Genomic DNA, 25307 nt, shown 5'->3' with positions numbered 1-25307 from the left:
TCTCTGACACACAAACACACCACCACCACCACCACCACCACCACCACCACCACCACCACCACCACCACCACCACCACCACCACCGGCCTATTTAAGTAGAGGAGGCAGGAGAACTGAGGGAGATGTGAGAAGGGGCCTGGCCAGCAAGAAACAGTGGTTGAGAAGGCAGGAGAATGGTGGTGAGGCTTGGACAGCTGTTAAACAGCAAGCAGGGATTTATGAACAGTAAGGAAACAATTTTATACATGTGTACGTGCCATGTGCATGCAGGTGCCTGCAGAAAACAGAAGAGATAATTTGGTCCCTCTGAGCTGGAGTTACAGGCATTTGTGGGATGTCTGACCTCTTTCTTGTTTGGGATCCAAACTCAGATCTTGTGAAAGAACGGCAAGCACTCTTAACTGCTGAGCCATTTCTCAGGCCCCAAGAGGAAACACCTGAGGTAATAAATAAGCCCACAATCTGGGCAGCAGACTGCTGAGATCACACAAGGAGAGAGTTGTTAAAATTTACTGAAATACGTGTAGTTGTATATTACGCTCTTTAGTGATGTGGTGTGACAGTAAAACACTGCACCCATGCATGCTAATGGCATGCTCACACGTTAAATGCTTTATGAAATACAGCCATGTACACAGAATTACTCTATTTTTAAAGATTTATTTATTTATTTCATGTATATGAATATACTGCAGCTGCCAGACACACAGGAGAGGGCATCAGATCCCATTTCAGATGGTTGTGAGCCGCCGTGTGGTTGCTGGGAATTGAACTCAAGACCTCTGGAAGAGCAGTCAGTGTTCCTAACCGCTGAGCCATCTCTCAGCCCCACAGCATTCCTTTAATGTAAAGAAAAAGTCTGTGCACCAAGTAATGAGTTCTAAGACACAAGTGTTATCTAGAACAAACAACTGTTAGTCGAGACTAGCAGTGCCCCCACCGCAGTGAACTTTGTAGTGTAGCAGTCTTGGGTGTCCCACCCACACAGTCCTCTGATCATCAAAGCACACAGCACATGTGTACACTCCCAACTACATCTGTACACTGCACAGGTTAGTTGGGAAGATGCTTCCTTTCACCTCATTTGTTAAGAAAATTCCTCCTGGTGCTGGAGCTATGGCCCTGCCCTCACAAACCTGCAAAACAGAACACCGGCATCTCAGGCCAGGAAACCCACAAATGCCTGCAAATGTAGCTCTGAGGGATCTGACACCCTCTTCTGGCCTCGGAACACTTCCAATGTTACTCCTGAAACACATACCAACAAAATCAAACACAGCCCATCCCTTTCATGTGCTCACTTTATTAATTAATGTCCTATTTAGCTCCCCAAAAGTTAAGCTTACATTCTATCTTACATGACTTTTTACACTCCTATTCTTGCAGCTGTTTAAGGATGTATTTATTAAATTATTGATTAAAAATAGTATCAGAAAGAGGGGGCTGGGCATGGTGGTCTATGTCTGTAATCTCAACACTCTGGAGGCAAAGGAAGGTAGGTTTGGGAGCTAGAGGCCAGCAGAAGTTCCAGGACAGTCAAACTACGGAGATGTCCCCCATCCCCCCAACCCCCATGAGTGATTCTTTTTCCTATTTTTACGACTATGAAATATGCCATTAATTCCCTTATGGAATATATCAGCTAACTATTATCTCCCCTATTGATTCTTGTCTTGGTTTGTATTCTTATCTAATAATACTTCTGGGTAGGTAATTAATCTTTTGGTTTGTCTGTTTGTTTGTCTGTGTAGCCCAGCTGTCCAGGAACTCATCACTCTGTACACCAGGCTGGCCTTGAATTCACAGAGATCCACCTGCCTCTCTTTCTCCAGTGCTGGGATCAAAGGTGTGACTGGGAAAGTTAGGGGTGGCTATGGCAGCATTTAAAGGCTGAGGAGGACAGGTCCAAAGCCAACTCAGGCTGTGCAGAGATCTGTTCAGAAGCCAGAAGACCACACCACCAAGGAGAGTGCTGGGTAGGTGAGTACTATTCTGTTTTAGTTACAGACTTTGAGAACACAAAAAAATATTAGAAATGAGGCAAAGCCTAGCTTGGAGAAGCCAACCAGAAGATTCAAAATGGGGATGCTATGGGGGTACAGTGGTAGATTCCACTAGCCTTCTAGAAACAACTGTTGTAACGGGATTAAAACAGAAGGAGAGTGGGTTGGGGATTTAGCTCAGTGCAAGGCCCTGGCAAGGCCCTGGGTTCGGTCCCCAGCTCCGAAAAAAAGAAAAGAAAAGAAAAAAAAAAAAAAAAAAAACAGAAGGAGAGGGCATTTGATCAAGTGTATAACATTTTGATAAACTAGGAAAATCCCTCTGAATTAACTTTCAAGTAGACCCCTGAGTATATTAATAGCTGATGGTACACTCTGTTAGTCCCAGCACTGCGAGGCTGGGACAGGCGGATCTCCGAGAGTTCAAAGCTAGGCTTGCTCTACAAAGCAAGTTCCAGGCCACTCAGATTTATATGTGAGATACCTGGTTCAAAAAAGAAAACAAGGGGTTGGGGACTTAGCTCAGTGGTAGAGCGCTTGCCTAGCAAGCACAAGGCCCTGGGTTCGGTCCCCACCTCTGAAAAAAAAGAAAAAAAAAAAAAGAAAGAAAACAAACAAACAAACAAAAAGTATATTTCCCCTAATTTTTGTTAATGAATGGACGGCTTACTATTATGGTCCACAGAAAAGAAAAAAAAAAAAGCAATTACATCGGAGTGGACAAGTAGGCATGTCTCACCAACAGGCAACTGATGTGGGCTCCCTGATGCTTGCCCACAGAAATGTGGCACCTATCTCCAAGAATGGAAATTCAATAACTTTTAAAAGCCATTTTAAATTATTAGTGTGTGTGTATGAATGCATGTATGCAGAGGTCAAAGGAAAGCTTTGTGGGTCTCCCTTAGCACCTTTTGGTCTCCAGCTCACACTGCTACCCCTTTACCTGCTGAGCCATCTCACTAGCCTTTACAAAAGTATTTTCTTTGAATTAGATATCTTGTAATTATAACTGAATGAGAATTCTAAGCAAACGAGTATTTATGAGTAATTTACAGGAGTCAGTTCTTACTGTAGAAATCATCAGATTCTCATTCACTCTTTTCATCTGTTCTGACCAAAACACGGAGGAAGGTCTGGAGGTAGGTCTGTCTGTCTGTCTGAGGTTTCCTTTTCCCTCCGTTTTGTCTTGAAGCCCTGACGTGAACTTAGGGACTCGATGACAGAGCAGGTATTCTGTGGCACTGGCTCCTGCTTACTCCCTGAGTATTACTTCAGAATCTGGGAATCCAGACAGTCCCTGGTCCTGTGCTGGCTGGCTGTCACAGCGGCCATATTAACTCCCATCCTGAGCAGCTTGCCTTCCTCCTGTCCATGGAGACAGGCCTTCTGGGTCATCCGGTTTTTGTAATAGATGCGGTGATGGAAATGTGTGATTTAGATTTATGGGAACTTGAAAATGTCAAGAATTTATTGGGCGGTTTAAGTTTGCAGGAAAATCATTACTCAATTTACAGAGAAAAACAAATTGATGAAGAGAACAATCTAATTTTCCTCTGATCAAAAACTTGTTTAGGACAATTTATTTATAAAGCAAATATAGAGAAAGGCCAAAAAAGTTAATGTAATTTTGACCTAGAATAAGAAGTTTGTGGACTCACAACTCCAAGACCTCTTTACAGAAGCCGATCTTAGAATCTGAGTGTGCCAGGGAAGAGCTGTTTGGCACAATGCCTTGGTGAGGACACGGGACGGCCACCAAAGGCAAGTTGGCCACCATGCATCCCACACACTTGACTCCACCATGAGTAGCCAGCGCTCTACTGCCTGTCAGGTGCCACACAGACACCAGCACAGTGTAAGACTTTTACACCACAGGTTAGGCCTTCGTTCGCCTCCCTCCTCAGGCACTGAGCTCTGCTTTCCATTCTGACTACCTTAAGTAGTCAATTTCAGTTCTTGCCAAAGCTTGCCATAGTCCTGAACAGTTAGTGCTCCCATGAAAGTGACACTATTAGGTCGCTACACTTAGGACCCCCTCCCTCTTCAGGCGCTTCATTTCTCTGCTGAGGCACATTGGCTGAAAATTCAACTTCTATTTTTTGGGTCAGCATCAGGTCCATTTCCTGCTCTATTGTACCAAAAATGTTCCACACCTTTCATTATGTCCTTGCTACTCTATACCAAGGCTTGCTTACATGCAAGGTTCATTGTGCCGTGAGTTTAAGCCCTTTAGTTGGAAGGGAAAGAGTTTGATCTTATTGATCAAATTTAATATTTACACTAGACTACAGCAGGTGCTTACTGAAATTCCAGAACAATCAAAAGTCCACCTAAGGGCAGGAGATAGTTGAGACTCTGTCGCTATGTTAGAGTTAGGACCTTTACTAAACAGAGCCCAGTTCTGGAAGTAAAGGCCAGAGCTTAACTACACATCCATACTTCACAATGTTGCTGTTCTGGCCTTGTGCTCCTTCCTCTGAAATCCAGCTCCATTTCCATTCCCATCTCTTCACATTTCTTACGGGAGAAGGTGGGCCATGGAAGGCACACAGGAGAAGAGTGTGAGTAGTGTTTGTCTGTTGGCTTGCGGCATGTTACGTAACGTCATCAGAGAAATGAACTGGAAGAGCAAGCCATCAGGCAACTCTGCCCTGAGAGAACACAGCTGACTGCAGCGAGACCATGAGCATGTTCGCCCAGCTCTTCAGGTAGTTTCTCAGGTGGGTTTGCACTTAACAAGCATGTCCGCGCTCCTTTTACCATCAAGTTGAGTGCGGTTTACTCCAAGGTAAATGCAGTCCAGATACAGAGGCTTGGATCACTACAGCCCCAGCTGACATCCAGAGAAGAGAGTGCAGCACCAACAGCCAGCTTCCCTCACCAACGCTCTCTCTCTGAGTGAGAAGGGTACCATGAATTCAGAAACCCAGACGGAAAACCCCTGCTCTGTCATCTGAGTGCACACCTGGGGCCGACAAAGTGCACGCTACCGAGACATCACCTCAAGTCAGCCTTCACAAGCACATCAGGCCAGCATGGAGCCCCCAGGACTACAGCTCTTCACTTGCCCTTCCCAGGATTTTTTCCACGCCTGTCTCTAGAAAACTCTCAGAGGAAAGGCAATTCAGTCACTTCTGGATTCAAAGGTCTGAAGATAACAATACGGTAAGTGCAAATGAACATTCACCAAAACAAATGAAATCAGATCACTGTTCAATTTAATTCCGGATACTCACTCTACAAAGAGACGTGAGTATGGGTCTAATAACATCACAGTCAGGCCAGCAGGATTCTTGGGGGTTTGTGATGGTATAAAATTTGGTTATTTCCTCCTCCTGTCCTAAATTATGGCTGAAGAGAGATATCCAAAAGGGTATTCTGATTTATATAAATACAGGATCTGGAGCTGGGGATTTAGCTCAGTGGTAGAGCGCTTGCCTAGTAAGCACAAGGCCCTGGGTTCCGTCCCCAGCTCCGGAAAAAAAAAAATGTTTAAAATACAGGATCTGGGGGCCTAACTCAGGACAGCACATGATGGCATGCACAGTCCCAGGTCTGGTCCCAACACCTAGTAAAGGACACAGTCACCAGGAAGCTTGCACCCTGTCACCAGACCTTGCACACTGTCACCAGAGAATGCCAGTGTCACTGCCAATGGAACTGCTCAAATGTTTCTTAAAACGGGTAGTACTAAATTATCAAACTAAGAAAGAAACCATTTTCTGTAGCCAAATATTTGCCTGAAGGGGCCAGTGGCTCAGAAGGTAAAAGCACTTTTACCTGCTGATTTCAGTTCAGTGCCTGAACCCACAGAGATAAGAGCTGTCCCCCGATCTCTCATTCACCATCTCTCCTCACTCTCCTTCTCACAGACATAATAAAATTAAAAATATATATGTACAACTAAGAGAATATACACATGTCAAGATATTATCCAGAACAGCTGGGTGTAAGGTAGGCGCCGTAGGAAGTCCCATGCATGACACTCTGGCTTCAGCCCACAGGGCCCACCCCAGCCAAAACAAAAACAAAAGCAATAAGAAAACCCACCAATACTCGAGACAAATTTGTAAGGAATTCTTAAGTTCTTCCCATTCATAACACTGAAGACTATGTGATTCAGGCTTGAATAAAAACTGTAGGTCTGACAAGTGTTAGAATAATTCCAACAGTTTTTACTCTTTGACCATTCAAATCCTGTTCAACTAAAACAGTGTCTGCTGGCAAGTCACAAGAGGGTAAGAGCTGCTAGGCAGCGCTGTACGTCAGGAGACCCTGTGCACCACTACCTCTACCACGGAGGGTCCTACTTTCACTCTTTCTCAGGGTGCCACTTTCTAGGATGAGCATTACAACATGGGTGGGGAACCAAAGGGACAGGGCACTCAGGGTCCACATGGGGCCGCTCTGAAACCCCACCTGACTTCCTGTGAAACAACTGACTTTAACTCCTCACATCTGTTTTTTTCAACTATTTCTTTTTGGAAGTTTTTTTGTTTTTGGAGGGTTGGTTGGTCATTTTGAAACAGGGTCTCACTGTAGCTCTGGTTGTCCTGGAACCCACTGTGTAGGCTTCGAACTGCCACTGCCTCTGAAAGAATTCAAAATAATCCAAACTGACATGTGTCGTTAGCATAAGCTAGAGGTACAAGTCTCTAGTGTATTCCTACCACATTCCACCCTCTCTCCCTACCAACCTCTAACCCTGCCTTGTACCTTTGTTACTCCATAAATCCCCTAGGAATTTCAAATTTTGCAGACAGAAGTCTAGGGTTTCCTTAAAGGTTATATGAGTTGAGGAAGTCACACACAGATGTAACTTAAGAATCAGGCAATAATGGTGCATGCCTTTAATCCCAACACAGAGTTCTAGGCCATCCTGGTCTACAGAGAGAGTTACAGGATAGCCAGGGAGGGCTTCACAAAGCTCTTCTCTCAAAAAATCAAAAACCACAAAGAAGACGAAGAAGCAGGCACGAACTAAGCATGAGGCTCCTATGAGCTCTCATCGTCTCTGCGATGGTTGGGTTGTGTGGCTGACAAAGACAACACCACAGTGCTTCAAAAGTAGCAAGACTCTTAGTCCATGGCAGCTGTTATAATTCGAAGTATCTTTTGCCCCTGTAATACACTAGATTTGTTGTGGGTCATTAACAAAGTACTCAAGTGGTAGGAAATATCTATAATACCAATGCTAGAGAGGCTGAGGCAGGAGGATCATGTGGACGACAAAGGGAGTTCGAGGGTATCTTAAGAATGAGCCCAGGAGATGGTGGCATACACCTTTAATTCCAGGACTTGAGGCAGAGACTCAGGTGGATCTCTGAAGTCTGAGGACAACTTGGTCTTCAAAATGAATGGGCAATGAGACCCTGTCGTGAAAAGTCCTTCTGCCACCACTAAAGTCTTAGCAAGACAATGCACCCATTTGCTTAGAGCAAGAAATATTTAATAAGAACAACGTGCAAGGACCACCTGTGATCGCGTCATCTGGGACAGTGTAGTAGTCAGGTTTTCTAGAGTCACAAAATGTAGGGAATGTCTCTATATTGAGGGAATTCATTGTGATGACTTACAGTCTGTGGTCCAACTATTCCAACAACGGACAGCTGTGGAGGGGCAGTCCAAGGATCAGTAGTTGTTGTCCCACAAGGCTAGCTGTTTCAGCTGGTCTTCTGTAGAAGTGGGTTCCAACAGATGTGCCGGCAAATAAATGCAAGCAGGCGAAGAGGAGCGAATCTCCCTTCTTCCAATGTCCTCATGTAGTTCTCCAGGAGAAGGTGTGTACCACGATGCCTGGATCTGGGACTTGTTTTGTCCCAGGCTAATCTTGAACTCAGAGCTCTCCTTGCCTTAGTCTCCTGGGATTTATAGCCACTTTGCCTCAAGATCTCCATGCCAAGATCCAGGTCAGAAACTTTTATCTCCCAGCCTTAAGATCAGGATCCCAGGTGAGCCCTCCAATTCTGGATTGTAGTTCATTCCAGATATATTCAAGTTACAACCAGGAATAGCCATTACAGACAGCAAGAGAGGACAAGTTCAAAGCCAGTCTTAGCACAAACTAAAATGAAATGAAATATTAAAAATAACAAGGCATGGTGGCACATGCCTTTTGCCCCTGTAACAAAAACCACCAAACAAAAGGCAGAGCTTTGAAACGGTGAGGGAAATGAGCTGAGTGCTAAACTATGCACCAATCAGCTTCAGAGTGAAACATGCTGTACCCACACAATGGTATTCCAGGTGCCGAGTAATCACAACAGAAAACTTTCTTAAATTTGGAACAAGTTAATGTGGTGTAGGCTAAAAGGCAACATTAAGGCAGTCATAAGCAATTAACTGACCAAATGGCTATAGAGACCAGCAAAATCAAAGCTAGGGCAAATGGCGGAGCACATTAAGGTCATCCTGGGAACCTGGGAATTACTCTCAGGAAACAACTGCTTCTGTATGCGTTGGACAGTGTTTTAGTGATGATCCCATGGCCATGAAGAAAACACCATGCACAAGCAACTCTTAAAAAGGATGACAGTCGATTAGGGCTGGACTAGACTTTCAGTGGTTTGGTCCCTTACAGCCTGGCAGCACACAGACATGGCGCTGGAGAAGGAAGAGTTCTATATCTGCATCCTCAGGCAGAAGGGGGCCTTGTTCCATATTGGGTAGAGCTTGAGGATAGGAGACCTCAAAGCCCACCTCCATAGTGACACATTTCCTCCAACATGGCCACACCTCCTCCTAGTGCCACTCTACAGGAGCCAGGCACGGGAGATGATGGAGTCCTTACCCATCCAAACCACCACAGATGCATTGAGCAACATTTGCATATGGAGGAGTTCACAAGCAAATGTTTACTGGAGATTTGTTTACGATGTCTGAGAAGGGGAGGGGTAAGAAGTTTGTACACAGGTCCTTGGTTCCTGAGATGTCCTGACACGGTCAGGAAGGTTTGTTGAATCCATGCTTCATGAACATACGTGTACATCAAAGTCAGAAAGGATGAATAGGGAGCTGGGTAGGGCAGAGCGCAAGGGCCTCCAGAGGAGGGCTCAACCATGGCAGGACATACAAGGACTGGATGACATGCACCGGAAGAGGCACTGAGTACTTCTCCAACACAGACTTCTCCTGGGCAGGAAGCAGCACAAGGACTGCAGCTGTCTTCCTGCCTCATCCATTCTCTGTACTGATGTCACTGGTTTAATCCTCAGCAGCTACTTGGTTAAGAGCACTGACTGCTTTTCCAGAGGTACCGAGTCCAATTTTCAGCACCCACCTGGTGACTCACAGCCATCTGTAATGAGATCCGATGCCCTCTTCTGGTGTGTCTGAAGACAGCAACTGTGTACTCAATCTTGCAAAGAAAAGGTTCTCAGCATCAGGGGTGGGATGGGGTGGAACTAGTATCAGTAAGACCTACTTAGGTGCAGAATGTGTGGGAACTGTAGAATATCGGGTAGCCAATCATGGTGTTACTCCAGCAAACTGTTTCCTAAACTGCCAAGCTACAGTTCCTCTAACCAGATTCACACGACCAAATCATCTTTTAGGAGTAAACGGTACAGTGACTTGTACTGTAGTCACGGTATTTAGAAAACATTACTACCTTCAGAACATTTCATAACCTCCAAAGAAAACTCTCCACACTAGAGTTCCACTGCACTTTCTTCCGATGTTTCCTAAAAACACAGGCAGGAGTTTTGAGATTTTCACTTAGTGTGTTTCCAAGGTTTATCGGCAGGTTCGTCATTTCAGGACTGAATAGACAATTCCCAGTGCCACAGCGCACTGTCTAAGCACAGCAGATGTCAGCTAACATGTCTACCGTGGTGGTAAATGGCACACTGTACAAAAGCCTTTCAAAGTCACAATCCCACAGGGACTATTCTAAAAAACTGTTCACTTCTTTATGCCAAATTAAGATTTCTCAGGAGCCAGTCCTGGTCCTTGTGTGTGCAACAGCTTTAATCCAATACTTGGGAGGCAGAGGCAGGAGGATCTCAGCGTTCAAAGCCAGCCTGGGCTACAGAGCAGTGAACTAAGCCAACTAAGGCTACAAAGTGAGACAGTCTCAATGCATCTCCAACTTCTTTTCTCAAAGACTTTACCTATGAGCACTCTGTCTGCATGTACACCTGCATGCCAGAAGAGGGCATCAGATCACATTACGTGTTAACTACTGTGTGGGTGCTGAGAATTGAACTCAGGACCTCTGGAAGAGCAGTCAGTGCTTTTAACCACTGAGCCATCTCTCTAGTCCCAGTTTTGTTTTGTACAAAAGACAGACAGTACTACTCAACTACTGACAGAATGATCAGTAGACAAACATCAAGAAGTTACACACAGTATAAAAAGAATCCTATTTAAATTACTAGAACACATGGCACAGGCATGAGAACTGATCTGTTCTCTCGATAACTTCTTGGGTTTAGTCAATTACATGAGAAGCCATATTTAATCACAGAGCACATGGGCTGGAGAGATGGCTCCGTGGTTAAGAGCACTGACTGCTCTTCCAGAGGTCCTGAGTTCAAATCCCAGCAACCACATGGTGGCTCACAACCATCTGTAATGGGATCCGATGCCCTCTTCTGGTGTGTCTGAAGACAGCTACAGTGTACTTATATATAATAAAAAAATCAGAGCACATACACACCACCACAGGTCTTTATGTGCGAGCTAGTTTTATGTCAACCTAATACAAGCTACGCTTTTGGGAAGAGGACCTTAACTGAGAAGATGCTTCTATCCGAAGCCTGTGGGGCATTTTCTTGATGACTGATGCAGGGCGGCAGCAGTGACTTCACTCCATGCAGGTTGGTTTGTAGTGGGTACAGGAGAGCAAAAAACGAAACGGGGGGGGGGGGGAAGCAAAAAACTAAAGCCACAAGGAAGTTAGTAGGCAGCTGTCCTCCCTGAACCTCCGTATGTCTGCCCCGACTTCCCTGAATGATGGACTATGACCTGTTACATGAAATAAACCCACAAAGTTGCAATTTTCTAGTGATGTTTGTCAAAGCAATAGAAGTCTACTTAGGCCCTTCACGCTAGGTCCATTTGTGTAGGAGAGGAGGAAGTCAGAGAACCATCTAAAAACCCCGGAAGCTCAGAGTAGGAGTGGAGTGGCAGGGATATTAAATAAGACTATATCATTACAAGGCTATCGGATATGTACATCTTAGCACATAAAAATTAATTCCCACTGATTCTACCTACATGAGCAAAGAAAGGTGCGACAACCGTCTCCACAGGAAGGGTGATGCCTGAGAAAAGGCTTTATAGAAAAAGCAAATGATCTGGGAACTGCAATGAAAGTACTGAGTACTTACACTGAAACAGGAAAGGGGAGGCTCCCCGACAACTTGTAAGTTCGTAACAAGCCCATCTGCACATTGACAGACATATTCTCTATTGCCCAGACAGTTGACAGCTGCTGGGTCAATGACTAAAAAGATCCGTTAAAAGGTGTGGAGACTCACTTCTGCCATCCTAGCCAGGAAGATTTCTGTGAGGTAGAAGCCAGCCTGAGTTACAAAGCGATCTCCACAATAGCCTGGAATACAATTGTGATGTCTCCAATATGTACACTCAAACTCCTGTAAAAACAGCCCAGGAGGGGTTGGGGATTTAGCTCAGTGGTAGACCCTAGCAAGCGCAAGGCCCTGGGTTCGGTCCCTAGCTCCGAAAAAAAAAAAAAAGAAAAGAAAAAACCAGCCCAGGAGGATTGTTTTGTCTCTGAGATGATCCCAAACCGTCATTTCTTGGTTCTGTTTTTCTGTTTGAGGCAGGCAGGGTGCTGTTATACAGCGCTAGCTGGCCATTTGCTCCATGTCCCAGACCGAGTGACTTGTAGCCGCTTATCTGACTGTGGGGATTACAAGCATGCACCTCCACCCACATCGGCTTCTTGCAACTACCACACAACTGAAGGACATGAAGTAACGCTGGATTCTCTCAACTCCTATTCATGACCAAGAATGAATTTGTGCATATTCTTGCAGTAGTGAGGGGAGAATGTTCAAGACCTAAGAAGCAGTACTCAAGCTTCAGTGAGCAAGGTGAAGGCAGCAAGGGAACACGGGGCATTAGATGGACAGTTCGGCAGGCTGTGTGGAAGGAGGTGTGTGAGCGACAGGTCTGTGGGAAGGTGATGAGTACTGAAATACGTGCCTGCTCCGGCACAGGAGAATGCTCACTAGTAAACACTCACCTGCTAAGTGTGCCGAGGACAAAGTACAGCACAGGACAAGGTGTAGGGAATGGCATGTGCCAACTAGGACAAGATAGTGTTTACATATTCTGCACTGCTCGCCATAGACCATTAAGCTCCAGGTAAACTTGGGTGTTAAAACTGTTGAAACTCTGAACTAAAATTTTATAACAATTTCAAGTTTGAGAAAAGACTCAACTCTTACAGAGGACCTGAGATCATTTCCTAGCACCCACATGGCAGCTCATAACCATCTGTACCCCTAGCCGCAGGGGATCTAACATGTCTTCACCACAAGCACTCGTGTGCACATTCTCATTCATCCTCCCACCCCCCCTCTCCTCTCCTCCTCTCTCTCTCACACACATAGGCAAATGCTCATACACATAAGGTAATTTTAAATTTTTTTTAATAAGAAAAAAATCTACTCAGATCCATCAGATCCTAGGTGATACTACTAAAAAACAAAGTGACTTGGGGAAGACTACAAAAGTTTCAGGATAAAAGTGACCAGATAAAAACACGTAAAAGGAAAATAAAATTTTCTTTTCAGTCTAACGGAGACAGGGTCTGTCTCTACACAGCCCCTATAGCCTGGACGTCACTTTGCAGAAAGAGAGCCTCAATTTGAGGGAGACTGGATGGACCGTCCTGCCCCTGTCTCCGGAATGCTGAGCACAGGTGGGGACTATCACTGCCGACCTGCTGTGAAGCTTTTAAAAGGGAAAGTGAGACATTCGAGGGTCTAAGCAAAGGGGGCTTTGTTCTTCAAGAGCAGCCGTAACCTGTGATGCTCTGCCTGCAATCTCCCTGACCAGCTCTCCATTCAGGCCTGTTACACATGAGCTGGCTGGTTTAGATAGAGTCCTGAGAAGACAGGACTGGGAGCAAAAGACCACGCTGATTTCCATTCTAGATCTGAAGCAACAGAAAAAACTACTGAGGAAATGTTTTTTAAAAACAAAATTAACAAAACAAAACTCAACATGCATCGAGACACATATCTTGGAGTCATTTAGTGTATTTTAAGACAATGGAGTAACTTTTGTAGGCTGTACAAAAAAAAACCAAGCACACCACTGAAGAAATCAGACTAGGAATTTCAGCATTCATTCGTTGTTTCTGGAAGTCAAGGAAAGTAGCCAATTAAAAAATAACTCCACACGGCCTCTTCCTCTCAGGCAGCAAGCACGAAACACTAAGGGCAGAGCAGCTTACCTGGGGCAGGGCTCCTTCCTGCATGTGCGTTCTGGGGATCCGCAGTCTCCTCTGTTTGCCCATCTGACTCTGCCTCCGCTTTGTCCTGTGTCTCCTTGGCATCCTTGCTAAGACAAGTTCTCAGGCTCTCTCCCTCGTCGACAACTCTCTGGATCACAGTGGCAACAGCAGGAGATCGAGCAATGGTGGCAGACAGGACAACAGGAGTACAAGGAGGAGAAGCTGGCGGAGTTGGAGGGGCTGGGGAGAAGGAAGGCATCGTGGACGGGGTGATGGGAGTCGGGGTACACTCCACTTTCCTTTCTTCCTGGGGATGCTCCAGAATCTCCAGTTCAAGAGTCAGTGGCAACACTTCCTGTCTCACCATGTCCACAGTGTTCTCCTTGGCTGGTAATTTCTCACCAACTCCATTCATTTCATTAATTAGGACAGGACTAGAAACGAGCTGGCCGTCAGGAGGTGCTACACCACAGGGTTTCTTGCATAGACCAATGTCATCTGTTAGTGAAGGGCCTGGTGCTGCTGTGCAAGACGTGGGGCTGCGCACAGGGGGGGCATCATCTTTTGAGGAAGAGAGTTCACACTTGTCCTCAGCAGTGAGCAGCTGCTGGCTGCTAAGGGCAGCGGACATGGGGGAAGGGAGTGAACTCCGGGCAAGTGGAGGAAGGGTGGTGGGTGATGAGGTCCGAGGAGGCTCTGGGCTGGGCTCTCCTGCAGCAGTCTCGGGTATCTGGCCTGCTTGCTCTTTCTTCTCCCCACTAAGCACGAGCCTAAGGACTGTTGAAGGAGACTGGAACACTGGGTCTGGTTTTGGCTTTTCTTCTGGGGGAAGAGAAATAAAATATTTTAAGAATAATTTTGAATCATAGAATACACAGTATTGTCTTAGGCCAAGTCTGCCCATCGCTTACCCATACTTGTGGTTAAGAAAACAGACCAAAATACCAGACTCCAAAGACACTGGCCTGGTTGTTTTCTAGTTACACTTCCTAGCCCTCAGTCTCCAGGACACTAACACGTGACGCTTGCTCAAGAGTAAGACAGGGGATCAGTTTACTATGTGGTGATGTCAGGAGAACAAGAGGAGAACGAGAAGCTAACCTCAGATCTTCCCCCACACACCTTTCTTGCATCCTGGGCTCATGGTCCTCTTGCCTCAGCCTGCTGACTGCTAGGATTACAGTTCAGCTCAACCATTTCTAAGATAAAACAGCCTCTGCCTCTCTCTACCGTGCTTCCTGTGACTATTTTTGTACTAGGGGCACATTACTATCCATGTACAATAGTATAAAGACCAATAATCAGAAATCAAATTATTATAAACTCCACAAGCACTTTAACATCAAAGGTGGTTTCAAAATTAACTTTTATTTCTCCCAAAAGGTTCTAACCAAAAACAGCAGCAGTGAGGGAACAGAATCATCGGGTTCTTAAAAAAATAAAGCAGTTCCTCAAAGGGAACCAGAGCTAAGGATCCAATAAACCATTCACTGGACTTCTCTGTGTGGGAAAAGGTTTATATGTGTGTGTGTGTGTGTGTGTGTGTGTGTGTGTGTGTGTGTGTGTGTGTATAACATTTGCTCTGTATATATTTCAATTTATATATAAACACTCCATGTACAGAGAAATAAGAACAAAGCAGAAACTGATAACCATAAAGGAAAGGAGTGCTAATCAACCAAGTTACTGGATTCCAGGTAATGACATGGGAGTCACTGAGAGAGGAAGGTCTCTGATGCCCCCAACTTGGGTTTCTTCCTTAAAATGTCTAGTTATCTAAGACAGCCAAGTCTGAGCGACTCTCCTCTCAATGTAGCCTGCACCCACGAAGATGACTACAGCAGTGTGAAGTCTGTGAATGAGAGCACTGCCACCCAGAGAAAGCGGAGCACATTACCATGCTAAGGAGAATTCTTCACAGCTTCAAAATTCACTCCATGTGTTGGGCAGGTAGCTAAGGCGTCTGTCTACCTACGACACTGCTCCTTCTCATCACAGTAAGGAAAAGCAATAAATGCTCAACGCCAAATTTCTCAGATTAAGTTGGCAGGGCAAAAAATACAATACATGGGAAGGAACTGTATGTGTTCATCACACACGTGTGTGTTCTCTGTTGATTACATCTAACACAGCTCTGACAAATTCCCATCTTTTAGGGCCACTACCCAGGCCACACACGGCACATAGTACTACTTGGTTACGTCTAAAGTTACCCTAGAGATGTTCACTGTTCTGTAGAGGACTTATTTACTTCAACATGTCTGGGGACTGGAGACACTTTCCTTCATTTGCTGATCCAGTTTCTGCAATGAATGTATCATAAGAATGACCAACCCATGGCCTAGACAGGAGCTTGGTACTATGTGCCATGGCCATGCATTAGGAAGAGGCCAAGAGTGGCCACATCCTCTATCTGAGGGGCAATCCTGCCCTGAGTGCCAACAGAGCTCCAGCTGGGTCAGGGTAGAGTTGCAACAGAGCTGCCATTTCTGAATGCAGAGTGGACTTCCCCAAAAATATTAAGACTGACTATACGGACTGCCGTGTCCATCTCTACTAGGGCCCTGCACCCTGGTATCAATCAAAACGCTACACTGGCTCTGCTCTTTAAAGACATAGAAAAGCCTTAGCGCTTGCGCTCTTGCGCTTGCTCTCTCTCTCTCTCTCTCTCTCTCTCTCTCTCTCTCTCTCTCGCGCTCTCGCTCTCTCTCTCTCTGTGTCAGTCAGAGGTGAACACCAAGTGAAGTTCCTCATACATTTAACGGTTCTCTCTTTATAAACACTGAGTCACTGTCTTACCTCCATAAAACATTAAACATGGGAACTGGTGCACCCCCACTCATGAGATGGACTTCTGAGAAAGCAGGTTAATGATGGCAGTTACATTTATGAAGTACCTAGCACAAGCTGGGCTAATAGCCAGCCTGTACTGTTCCCTTCATTACACCCTCACCAGGACAGAGACTACTGTGTTTATGTTTTACAAAAGACGAAACAGAGGCTTAGAGATTAGTTCTGGTCCAGGAACTATCTAACAAGCAAATGATTCAAGGGTGATTTCAAAGCCCACATTTTTCTGCTATGGGGTAAGCTGTCAGATGGTTCAAGCAGGAAGGACATTTTGTTACCAGAGCAGACCCTCGGCAGTGACAGATCCACTGTGAAGACAGAAAACCAATTAACGGGAACAATAACAGTGCAGCCCCCTAAGCTGCTCCAGGCCTAGAACTCCCTACACAGACAAGGTCAGACCCTGCCCAATGGTGTGTGTTACCACACCCGGCTTATAAATCTTTTAAGTAAAGTACACTTCTTTACCATAAAAGGAATTTAATGTCTGAAAAGCAAGCATAAAGAAAGAAAAAGGCATAATCAAACAGAACAAAATAAACCCTTCTCTTGAGAGCACTTTCTAGTAGCATCTGAACTACAACTACAAGTGGTATACAGTGCCAGGAGCTCCTCCGAGGCTGGGGTGCATCTGTGGGTAAAAAGCTTGCCTAGCAGGAGCACTACCACCACACGAGTTGGGAGAAGTGGTGCACACCTCTGATTTAAGAACCCAGGAGATATGGCAAAAAATCATGAGTCATCCTGAGCTACACATGGGCGAGAGGCCAACCTGGGCTTCATGAGACCACACTTCAGTGTAAAAAACAACACTGAACAAAATCCTCCCTAGTCCTGAAACAACTTCACATATTGGCAATCTAGGAGAATCCCCAGAAAATACTTGATGTGAAGATTTCTTCAGTCACAAAGAGCTGCCAATCAGTGCTTTAAAACACAGTACTTTCCAGACAGTCTAAAACATTTGCCAATCCACCCACATCTGTATGTCAGCCAGAAAATTTTTTTTTTTACTAATTCAAATTTTTTCTAAGAAAACAGTTAAAGGAATTCTACAATTTTACATCTTCCCTTCCTGGAAATGTATATAGGCCTAAAAGTGTCAAAATAGAAATAGTTCATATTTTTAAAATTTGAGCAAAATTTATTTTGCCTTCAAATAATGTTGTCAGGCAGGTCTGAACTCTTGTTACCTAGTATGTTATGGATGTTTTTATAACGGAGCGTTGTTGTGGAAGACGTATGCAAAGATGTATTCAACAGACTCGTGCTCAGTATGCCCAGGTGGATTACATCTGTATAAAAGGCACTAACATTTTAAAGAAAATCAACTAAAGGTTAATCGTCACTCTGAGTAAATCATACAAAGAACGTTTGCTTCAAATGTGCTACTGCCGGCATGGTAGGTAGCTAAATCCTAAAGGCAAGAGGGTTATAAATCTGAGATCGGTTTGGGGTATATAACGAGTTCCCAAACAACTTGAGCTTCAAAACCAGGTCCTTGTTTCAAACTTTTTTTTTTTTTTTTTTTTTTTTTTTTTATGGAAGTGCTTTAATCACTGGAGATAAAAGCAGTTTCCCCAAAACCTACTACATACATCCTCTGCAAAGCCGATAGCTGTCCCTGGAACTCAGCACTAAGCACACGTGAACCACCCACAGGTCTGAGTGCTGCAGTGGGACGGCCTAAGAAGCAGGCTAGTTAAAGCTTTTATCTTTTGGTTTACAATCATCCTATGAAAGTCTTCAGGCTGCCAACACTCAATGAGGAGGAGGGCCTTGTACTTCACTGTATCCCTTCACCTTATGAAAATCTGAAATCGGCAGCTGTGGAAGTTCCTCTGTGACCTCAGCTCTCAGGAGGCTGAAGAGTCAGGGGCCAGCTCAGGCTACATACCAAGTCCCAGGCCAGTCTAAGCTACAGTATGAGACTTCGTTTAAACAAAACCACCAACAAAGAAACAAACAAGCTTTTCAAAAGATTGAACATAATTAATTTGTGTGAAACAAAACCCTTTGAAAAAATAAAAAACAAAATGGAATCATGCTAAAATTAAAAACATTTGATAGTATCAACAATAACATTAAAAAGTTCTAGGGCAGCTAAGGCATCAGAGAAACCCTGTCTTGAAAAATAAAACAACAATAAAAAGCCCCAACATCAACAAAACACCCCAAAAAGCTAGCTATAGTAGGAGGGACCTGATGAATGGCAACCTCTGAGAGCATTCGCTGGTTTCTGATCCCTGGAGAGTGAGGACAGAAGCAGAAGAGAGCAGCCTCCTGCTCCTGCTCTCTTTTTCCTACTGAGCACTAGATACGAGCTCCACAATGGTAAAGCTAAAATCCATTAGGGAAGAAAAGACGTCGTCTCACTTTCAAATGCCAGAGCTTTTCCTCCAACAGGTATTGTATTTACTTTCAATGCGCACCTGGCAGCTTGTGTGTGTGGTCAGTAGCAGGAAGCCCATACACTCTTCCTGCATCATACAAGTAGGTGGAAAGTCCTCCCAAGAACCCTGCCCCTGGCGGTTCACTGAAGAAACTGGAAGGCCAAGTGGGAGGCCCTAGCAGCACATCACAGTTGGGTCCTCTGTCTGCTTCCAACTCTAGCTTCTGCTCTCTCATGGGGTCAGGCTTACAGGAAACACATTATCTTACAACCAGCCCCAGGAATGGTAAAGTACACGCCTGTGCTGCTCGTGTGAAACAAGCTATAGAGACATCTGCTTTAGTTACTCCCCTCAAGCCAAGTGTTTACTTACACAGACAGCAACAGCAAGGCAGGTGCAATGTTAAGACCCTTCCCTCCCTTCCTACCTGATGTCTGCCGGGATACCAAGGGCAAGGGCATTATACAAGAGACTAAAGATAGAGGGAGGAAACAGTCATACACAAACCTTGCTTCTGGTCGCTAGCTGCAGTGACAGGGGTGCTGGCAGCAAGATGAGCGCTCTCCACAGTCCCATATACCACAGGGCTGTGCTCAGGGGCCTGGCTGGGCAGCTGCTGGGATTTGAAGTACAAAAAAGGGTGATAATGAGCTCGAGAACATAAAAACCAGCAACATGGAAGCCAAGCAAGGGAGACGGGGGGTGAGAGGTCACAAAATTAAAAGAAGAGTGGGCGGGGGTGTATACAGGGCAATTGAATAAAACCGAGAGAGGAGGACAGGCAGCAGGGGAGGGAGGAGAAGAGATGATTACTATTAACCACAGCAGAGAAGACAGCTCAAGCACCCGCACATCCACGCCAGTGTTCCTTCCAAGCACAAGCTGCCTTACAGCAGTAATGGCTGCCACAGTGGGACAGGATTTAACATCCTCCCAGACTGGCTAAAAGTTCTGGTCAGCTCTACTTGTAAAATACTAAGCAAAGCACTTCATCTGCCCAAAGCAGGGCAGACCAAGCATTTGAAGAGTTTGCCATCCAGTGACTGACTGAAACAAGCATGTGGAGAGGCCCTGATGGCTGCCACTGCCTCTGGGATCTCAGATGGACTGCTACGTGCAAAGTAGCTGAGGTCCCTTTTGACCTCACTAAGGAGTCAGCTCTGTGGAAACTCTGAAGAATCTGAAAAGCAAGTGACATCTCTGGCTTCTGGGGACAGGAGAACTCCCATTTTATACTTGGCCATTCTCTGGTACTAAAAGATGCCTGCTAAAATTGGAGCAAGCAGGCTGAGGAAACCAGAGTCACTGTGCAACTTAGAGGGGACAGCATTACACACGAAGGACAGACACACTCTCTGTACCCATTCCAGGAAGATGCATCTGGACTCAGTTACACAAAAGCCACAGAAGAAAGAGGTTCTCTCCCAAGGGCGACAGCCTGTCTTTGGTAGCTCAATATCCTACACTGAATTCTAGAGAGATTGCCACAGAAGCCCTGCACTACTCTAGGCAGGGAACGAGCAGCGCAGGACGATTAAGATATGGGCCACTTACAGGAGAGGGCGAGCAACAAATACTTTCAGTCAAGTGTCTTAGAGTAGAACTAGGCAGGCGTGGTGGCGCTTGCCTTTAATCTCAGCACTAGGAAGACACAGACAGGCGATCTCTGAGTTTAAAGTCAACCTGGTCTAGAGTGAGTTTCAGGGCTTCAAAAGGAAATGCTGTCTTGGAAGGGAAAAAGGGGAACGATGAATGTAAAAGATCATTTCTAACAGATAACTGCTTTCTAGGGTGTCTAAGGTGTAATTTATACACAGCTGTATGTGCAGATGGTAGAATATCATGAGAAAGGAAATAATGCCACAATTTTGCAAGCGTATAAGAGCATGAAACTGATCACATTGCACAGTGATTTCTCAATGATGGCTACTAAGATTATAGTAAAGATAAAGTCGCCATTTTTATTGTGAACCACAGAAAAAGAAATGGCAACTGCCACAACTGTCCCGAGTCCTCATTTTCAGGGGAAACACATTAAATAAGGAAATTAGGAAGGCCTCATAGCCAACATTTAAAATGTTGATTCTGTTCAATTCTATGGGCTAAAGACATTTAAAAAGGAAAAGGAAAGAATCCAAGTTAATTTGTGTCTTAATAAACAGTTAATTACACACAGGAGAAAATTTTGTATGCTGTGTTGATTAAAGAAAATACCACAGACTACAGCTTCCCAGAAGGTCAAGTCAGGAACTTTCTTCTTAATACTTGGGTTAAGAAGAACCACATAAACCGCTTAGGGCGGTAAACAGCTACTCAGAACCATAAATCACTGAATACCAGAAGTCCATCTAAAATGCCTTAAAACAATATGAAAGGAATAACTACTATTCACTTGTTTGATACAAGCTCTTTCTGTACTCCGCAGACATGCCCTCAGGCAGTCCACACGTCTCAGCTGGCTTGACTGGTTGTGCCTAGCTGCTGCTGGGAGCCTGGTCTCCAGCATGCCAGGTGAGCAGTCCAATCACTAGCCCTACAGACATTAAGAATTAACAGCCCTAGAAAGCGGCATCCTCAGAGAGGGAAGTTATGGAAACGTGTCAGTACTTGTGGAAAAGTCAGATGTGGTATCATGCACCTGTAACTCCACGGTCGGCTCAGGGAGGCAGGGACAGGTAGATGTCATTCAGCTATTGGTCTGCCAGCCTTGCTGAATGGTTTCTGTTGACCTCCACACACCAGGACCCCAAAGCCCATGAAAAAAGTACCAGAGGGCGCTGGTGTAAGCTCAGCCTGGGGATAGAATGCACACTGGTTGATCACTTACAAGGTCACCGGCCAGCTAGCCTTACCTGACTTCAGGTTCACTGAAACCATGGTTCAAAAAAAGGAGATGGATAGTGGAACAAATTTGAGTAATCAATCACGGTCTTATTGGATTTAAGGTCCATTCTATGAGATGGACCTATCCCTGAAATTATTAGAGTTGCAAGAACTTGAGAGTAGATGGCCATAGGCTACTTTCTGCTAAATGAAAGAAGCAGCAGAACGACTCCTAAAAACAGATGGCTAGAGCCACAGACCAGTGCTTCGCTCCGTCCTCTTCAGAGAAGCTTCCCCTTGCAACCGACAGGAGTGGAAACAGAGATCCAGAGCTGGACAAAGTGCAGAGAGTGAGAGACTTCAGACACTCAACCCTAAGTGGGACGTCTTCATCAAACCCTGCCCACAGAGCGCAGGCCTCTTTGTGGAAGTTGCTCAGGAGTAGACACAAATGGACACCATTTTTGTGGGTCGGGGGAGAGGGAAGGGGGCAGGGTGATAGGTCATTTCTCTACCACCAGTGAAATGAGCCAATTCAAATCAGATTAAATTATATTAAAGGCAGGTTTACTGGGAAGCTTCTCTTGGGCAAGTTCACTGATCCCAAGGATTGAGGCCAGGAGAGTGGCTTGGGGGAAGAGGAGAGAGAAAGGGTTCACCCATGAAGTGAGGAGGGGAGGGAAAGGGAGGGGAAGGGGGGAGGGGAGGGGAGAGGACAGACCAAAATGTTGGGATAAGGGCTGGAAAGACGGCTCAGTGGTAAAGAGCACTGACTGCGCTTCCAGAGATCCTGAGTTCAATTCCCAGCAACCACATGGTGGCTCACAACCATCTGTAATGGGATCCGATGCCCTCTTCTGGTGTGTCTGAAGAGAGCCACAGTGTACTCACATACATAAAATAAATAACTCTTAAAAACAGTGTAAGGATTATATAGGGAGGAGCCTGGGGTGGGGGTGGTAGCAGCCCAGCCTCTGCCCTGGAAAGTTCAGGGCTGGGGGCAGGTATAACACATAGGAGCTGAGAGATGCTTGGAGAACCTGGAGGCAATTCAGGTCTGAACCCAAACACAGAAGCTTTTTGTTTCAAATTTTTTGTCTTATTGTTTGGTGTGTGTGTGTGTGTGTGTGTGTGTGTGTGTGTGTGTGAGAGAGAGAGAGAGAGAGAGAGAGAGAGAGAGAGAGAGCGAGCGTGCATGTGAACTCAAGCATGAATGAAGTTGGCTAGATAGGGAGGTGGGGGTAGGGGATGGGACAGATTTATGACCAAAATATGTGAAAAAATTTACTAAAAAGCAAATAAAGAAAGAAAGATGGATACTGATCATGAGAAAACACCCAACACTGTCCTCAGACTTCCACACATACTCATATGATGGCCACTTGCACAAACATGTACAAATTCACACAGGTACACACATGCACACTGACGTGACCACACGTGTACAGGAGCACACAGCCGAGGCAGTGTCTTGAGTGAGCAGGACTTTAAGGCCCAGCCACCTACTGGGCCAATCGTGAGGCCGCCAGCTGAGGGAATGCTGCCACTGGCTTAGCCGTGTGAGCGAGCACTGCAACTTTCACCTTGTGCGTTTCACACTCGTAATATGAAGAAAATGACAAGATTAACATAGAAATACTTGAATCTCGGGCTTTTAGTCTTGATCTAGCATAATCTCAATTTAAACACCATGAGCCCAACAGAGGCCTTCACATCTTCCCAAAGCATGAATGTCATGAAGTGGTTCACTTAATGTGTCATAAAAATCACAAAGTACATTAAATATGCTCTCTAATCGGAACATCTGGAGCCACGCAAAGAAATGAGCTCCACAGAAATAAATCTATTGACATACACACAGAGTTCCCAACCCTTACCTCAGTAGGCATCAGTGTAAAAAAGTCCCTAAAGAGTGAGGGGAACAAAAATACGAAATCATAAAGAAGCTAGGTAGTTACAATTAAAGGTCAGGACTAAATCAGCAATCTCTCTTCACTGCTTCAACAGTTTACAATTTGTGCTAATGATAAGTTCTATCCTGTTAAACCTTGATAAGATGTAGGTTCTCATGGCTAGAAGGAAACACACGCAGAGAGAGACACAAACACAGAGATACACAGACACACACACAGTAAAAAGGGAACCTAAACGAGGGCAGAAAATGGGCTTCCAAGAACATACAGGAAATGACTTTCTAAATTCTGGCTAAGATGATCAATCTTAATAAGGACTCAGGAGCAAAGCACAGACTCTTTGAGAAATTTACTTCTCCTGAAAGCAGATTAACCCAGGTATATGCCCAGCCCGTCCCATACTTTAGTACTCCAAAGAGGCTGAGACAGGAGGCTTACCATAGACTCAAGCACTGCCTGTGCGGTGAGCCTGTCTCACACCACAGCAGACAGACAACAGCCACGAAGCACCTGAGAGTCATCTCGCTAGACAAGGCAGGTAGCCAGCACGGCGGAGTGCAGCTGCTACTTTGGGACAGAACAGTATGATGAGGGCCTGGGTACCTGGGCTGCGGGCAAGACAACAGTAATCTAGAACTATTCTTCATGCTTCTCTGCACAATTCAGCCCATAGTTTCTGTCCAGAAAGGGTGACTGCCCAGTGTTCACCATCCAGGTCTTGACTTGCCTATAATGTTGGAAAATTTACACTTTGAAATAGCTGGAGTAGGGGAGATGCAGAAAAAAACCCAATATTTTCATTTGTGAAAATTGTGTAGGTTGTGGGGCCATGAGTGTCATGTACTAGAGCAGACACTTCAACTCACAGTACTAGAGGGAGACAGGGCAACAAAACTTGAAAAATTAACAGCTCATGCCCACCCCATTACCAATGAGAGAGAGGCAAAGGCTTCCAACAGCTATGTACCAATAACATAAGCTGAAGACATCCACTGGCACCATGACACATTACTTCAATGTCGCATACTCTATCTCTCTAGGTTCAACTGATTTCCTTTTAAAAGGCCATTCAATAACATTAGAATAATTCTCCTATAAAATGTTTCCCAGATTTAACATGTATAGATTCGGAGAATATAAATATTCTCAGTGAAGTATGGCTCAATGAGAAACACCCAAGACAAATAACAAAATAACACATTTAATGACATCATTTAGAAGAAAGAAAACATATTTCTTCCGAAGGACAGACAGACTCACTGACAGTTCTTCAGCTGTGTGAACTGTGAACAAAACACTGAGAATCTATGGGAACTAAGACAAATTCTCCAGAACAGTATGGACCTAATAATATCTAGTCAAAGGAAATAAATACCAAGACAAGGGGCACAAAAACAATTACTGACTCCACCTGGCTATAAATGTGATGTTGGAGGGCTAAAACGTTCAAAGACAGCACAATCAAGGTCCCAATGTATGAGAGGCTGCATCCGGGGAAACAGTGAGTCTGAGCTGGGGGGCGGGGCATGTGAAGGGAAGTCCCCTAGGGGGTAGAGTGCAAGATGATGAATCCAGGCAGAAGGAAAGTTCACTCAGGGTCTCTGAGCAGAACACTGTGAATGACCAGCATGTACAGGAATAACAGAAGAACAGGGGCTGCGGAGATGGCTCAGTGGTTAAGAGCACTGACTGCTCTTCCAGAGGCCTTAGGTTCAATTCCTAGCAACCACATGTGGCTCACAACCATCTGCAATGGGACCCTATGCCCTCTTCTGATGCATCTGAAGGCATTGACAATGTACTCACATATGTAAAGTAAATAAATATTAAAAAAAAAACAATAACAAAAAAACAGAACAGGAGGGCCAGGAAGGTAGGGTAAGAGGAGGCAGGCAAG

At 45.1% G+C, this 25307-nt stretch overlaps 1 protein-coding gene across 51 annotated transcripts in view; it reads right to left on the bottom strand.

The window, feature by feature from the left end:
- Eif4g3 (eukaryotic translation initiation factor 4 gamma, 3) overlaps positions 1 to 25307 on the bottom strand; it is a 220356-nt gene that overhangs the window by 67196 nt on the left and 127853 nt on the right. For 31 of the 51 annotated variants that reach the window (XM_087548436.1, XM_087548438.1, XM_087548440.1 and 28 more), the window contains 2 exon segments: positions 19182 to 19290; positions 13432 to 14253 (listed from right to left, as the gene is read on the bottom strand). In XM_087548436.1, the coding sequence (XP_087404562.1) occupies positions 13432 to 14253; positions 19182 to 19290 (931 nt within the window). 51 annotated transcript variants of the gene reach the window in all.

This window comes from Rattus norvegicus, chromosome 5 (assembly GCF_021556685.1).
Source record: "Rattus norvegicus strain SHRSP/BbbUtx chromosome 5, alternate assembly SHRSP_T2T, whole genome shotgun sequence".
NCBI classification, from domain to species: domain Eukaryota; kingdom Metazoa; phylum Chordata; class Mammalia; order Rodentia; family Muridae; genus Rattus; species Rattus norvegicus.
Note: the sequence above shows the minus strand (reverse complement) of the source record. Positions and strands in the feature narration are given on the sequence as shown.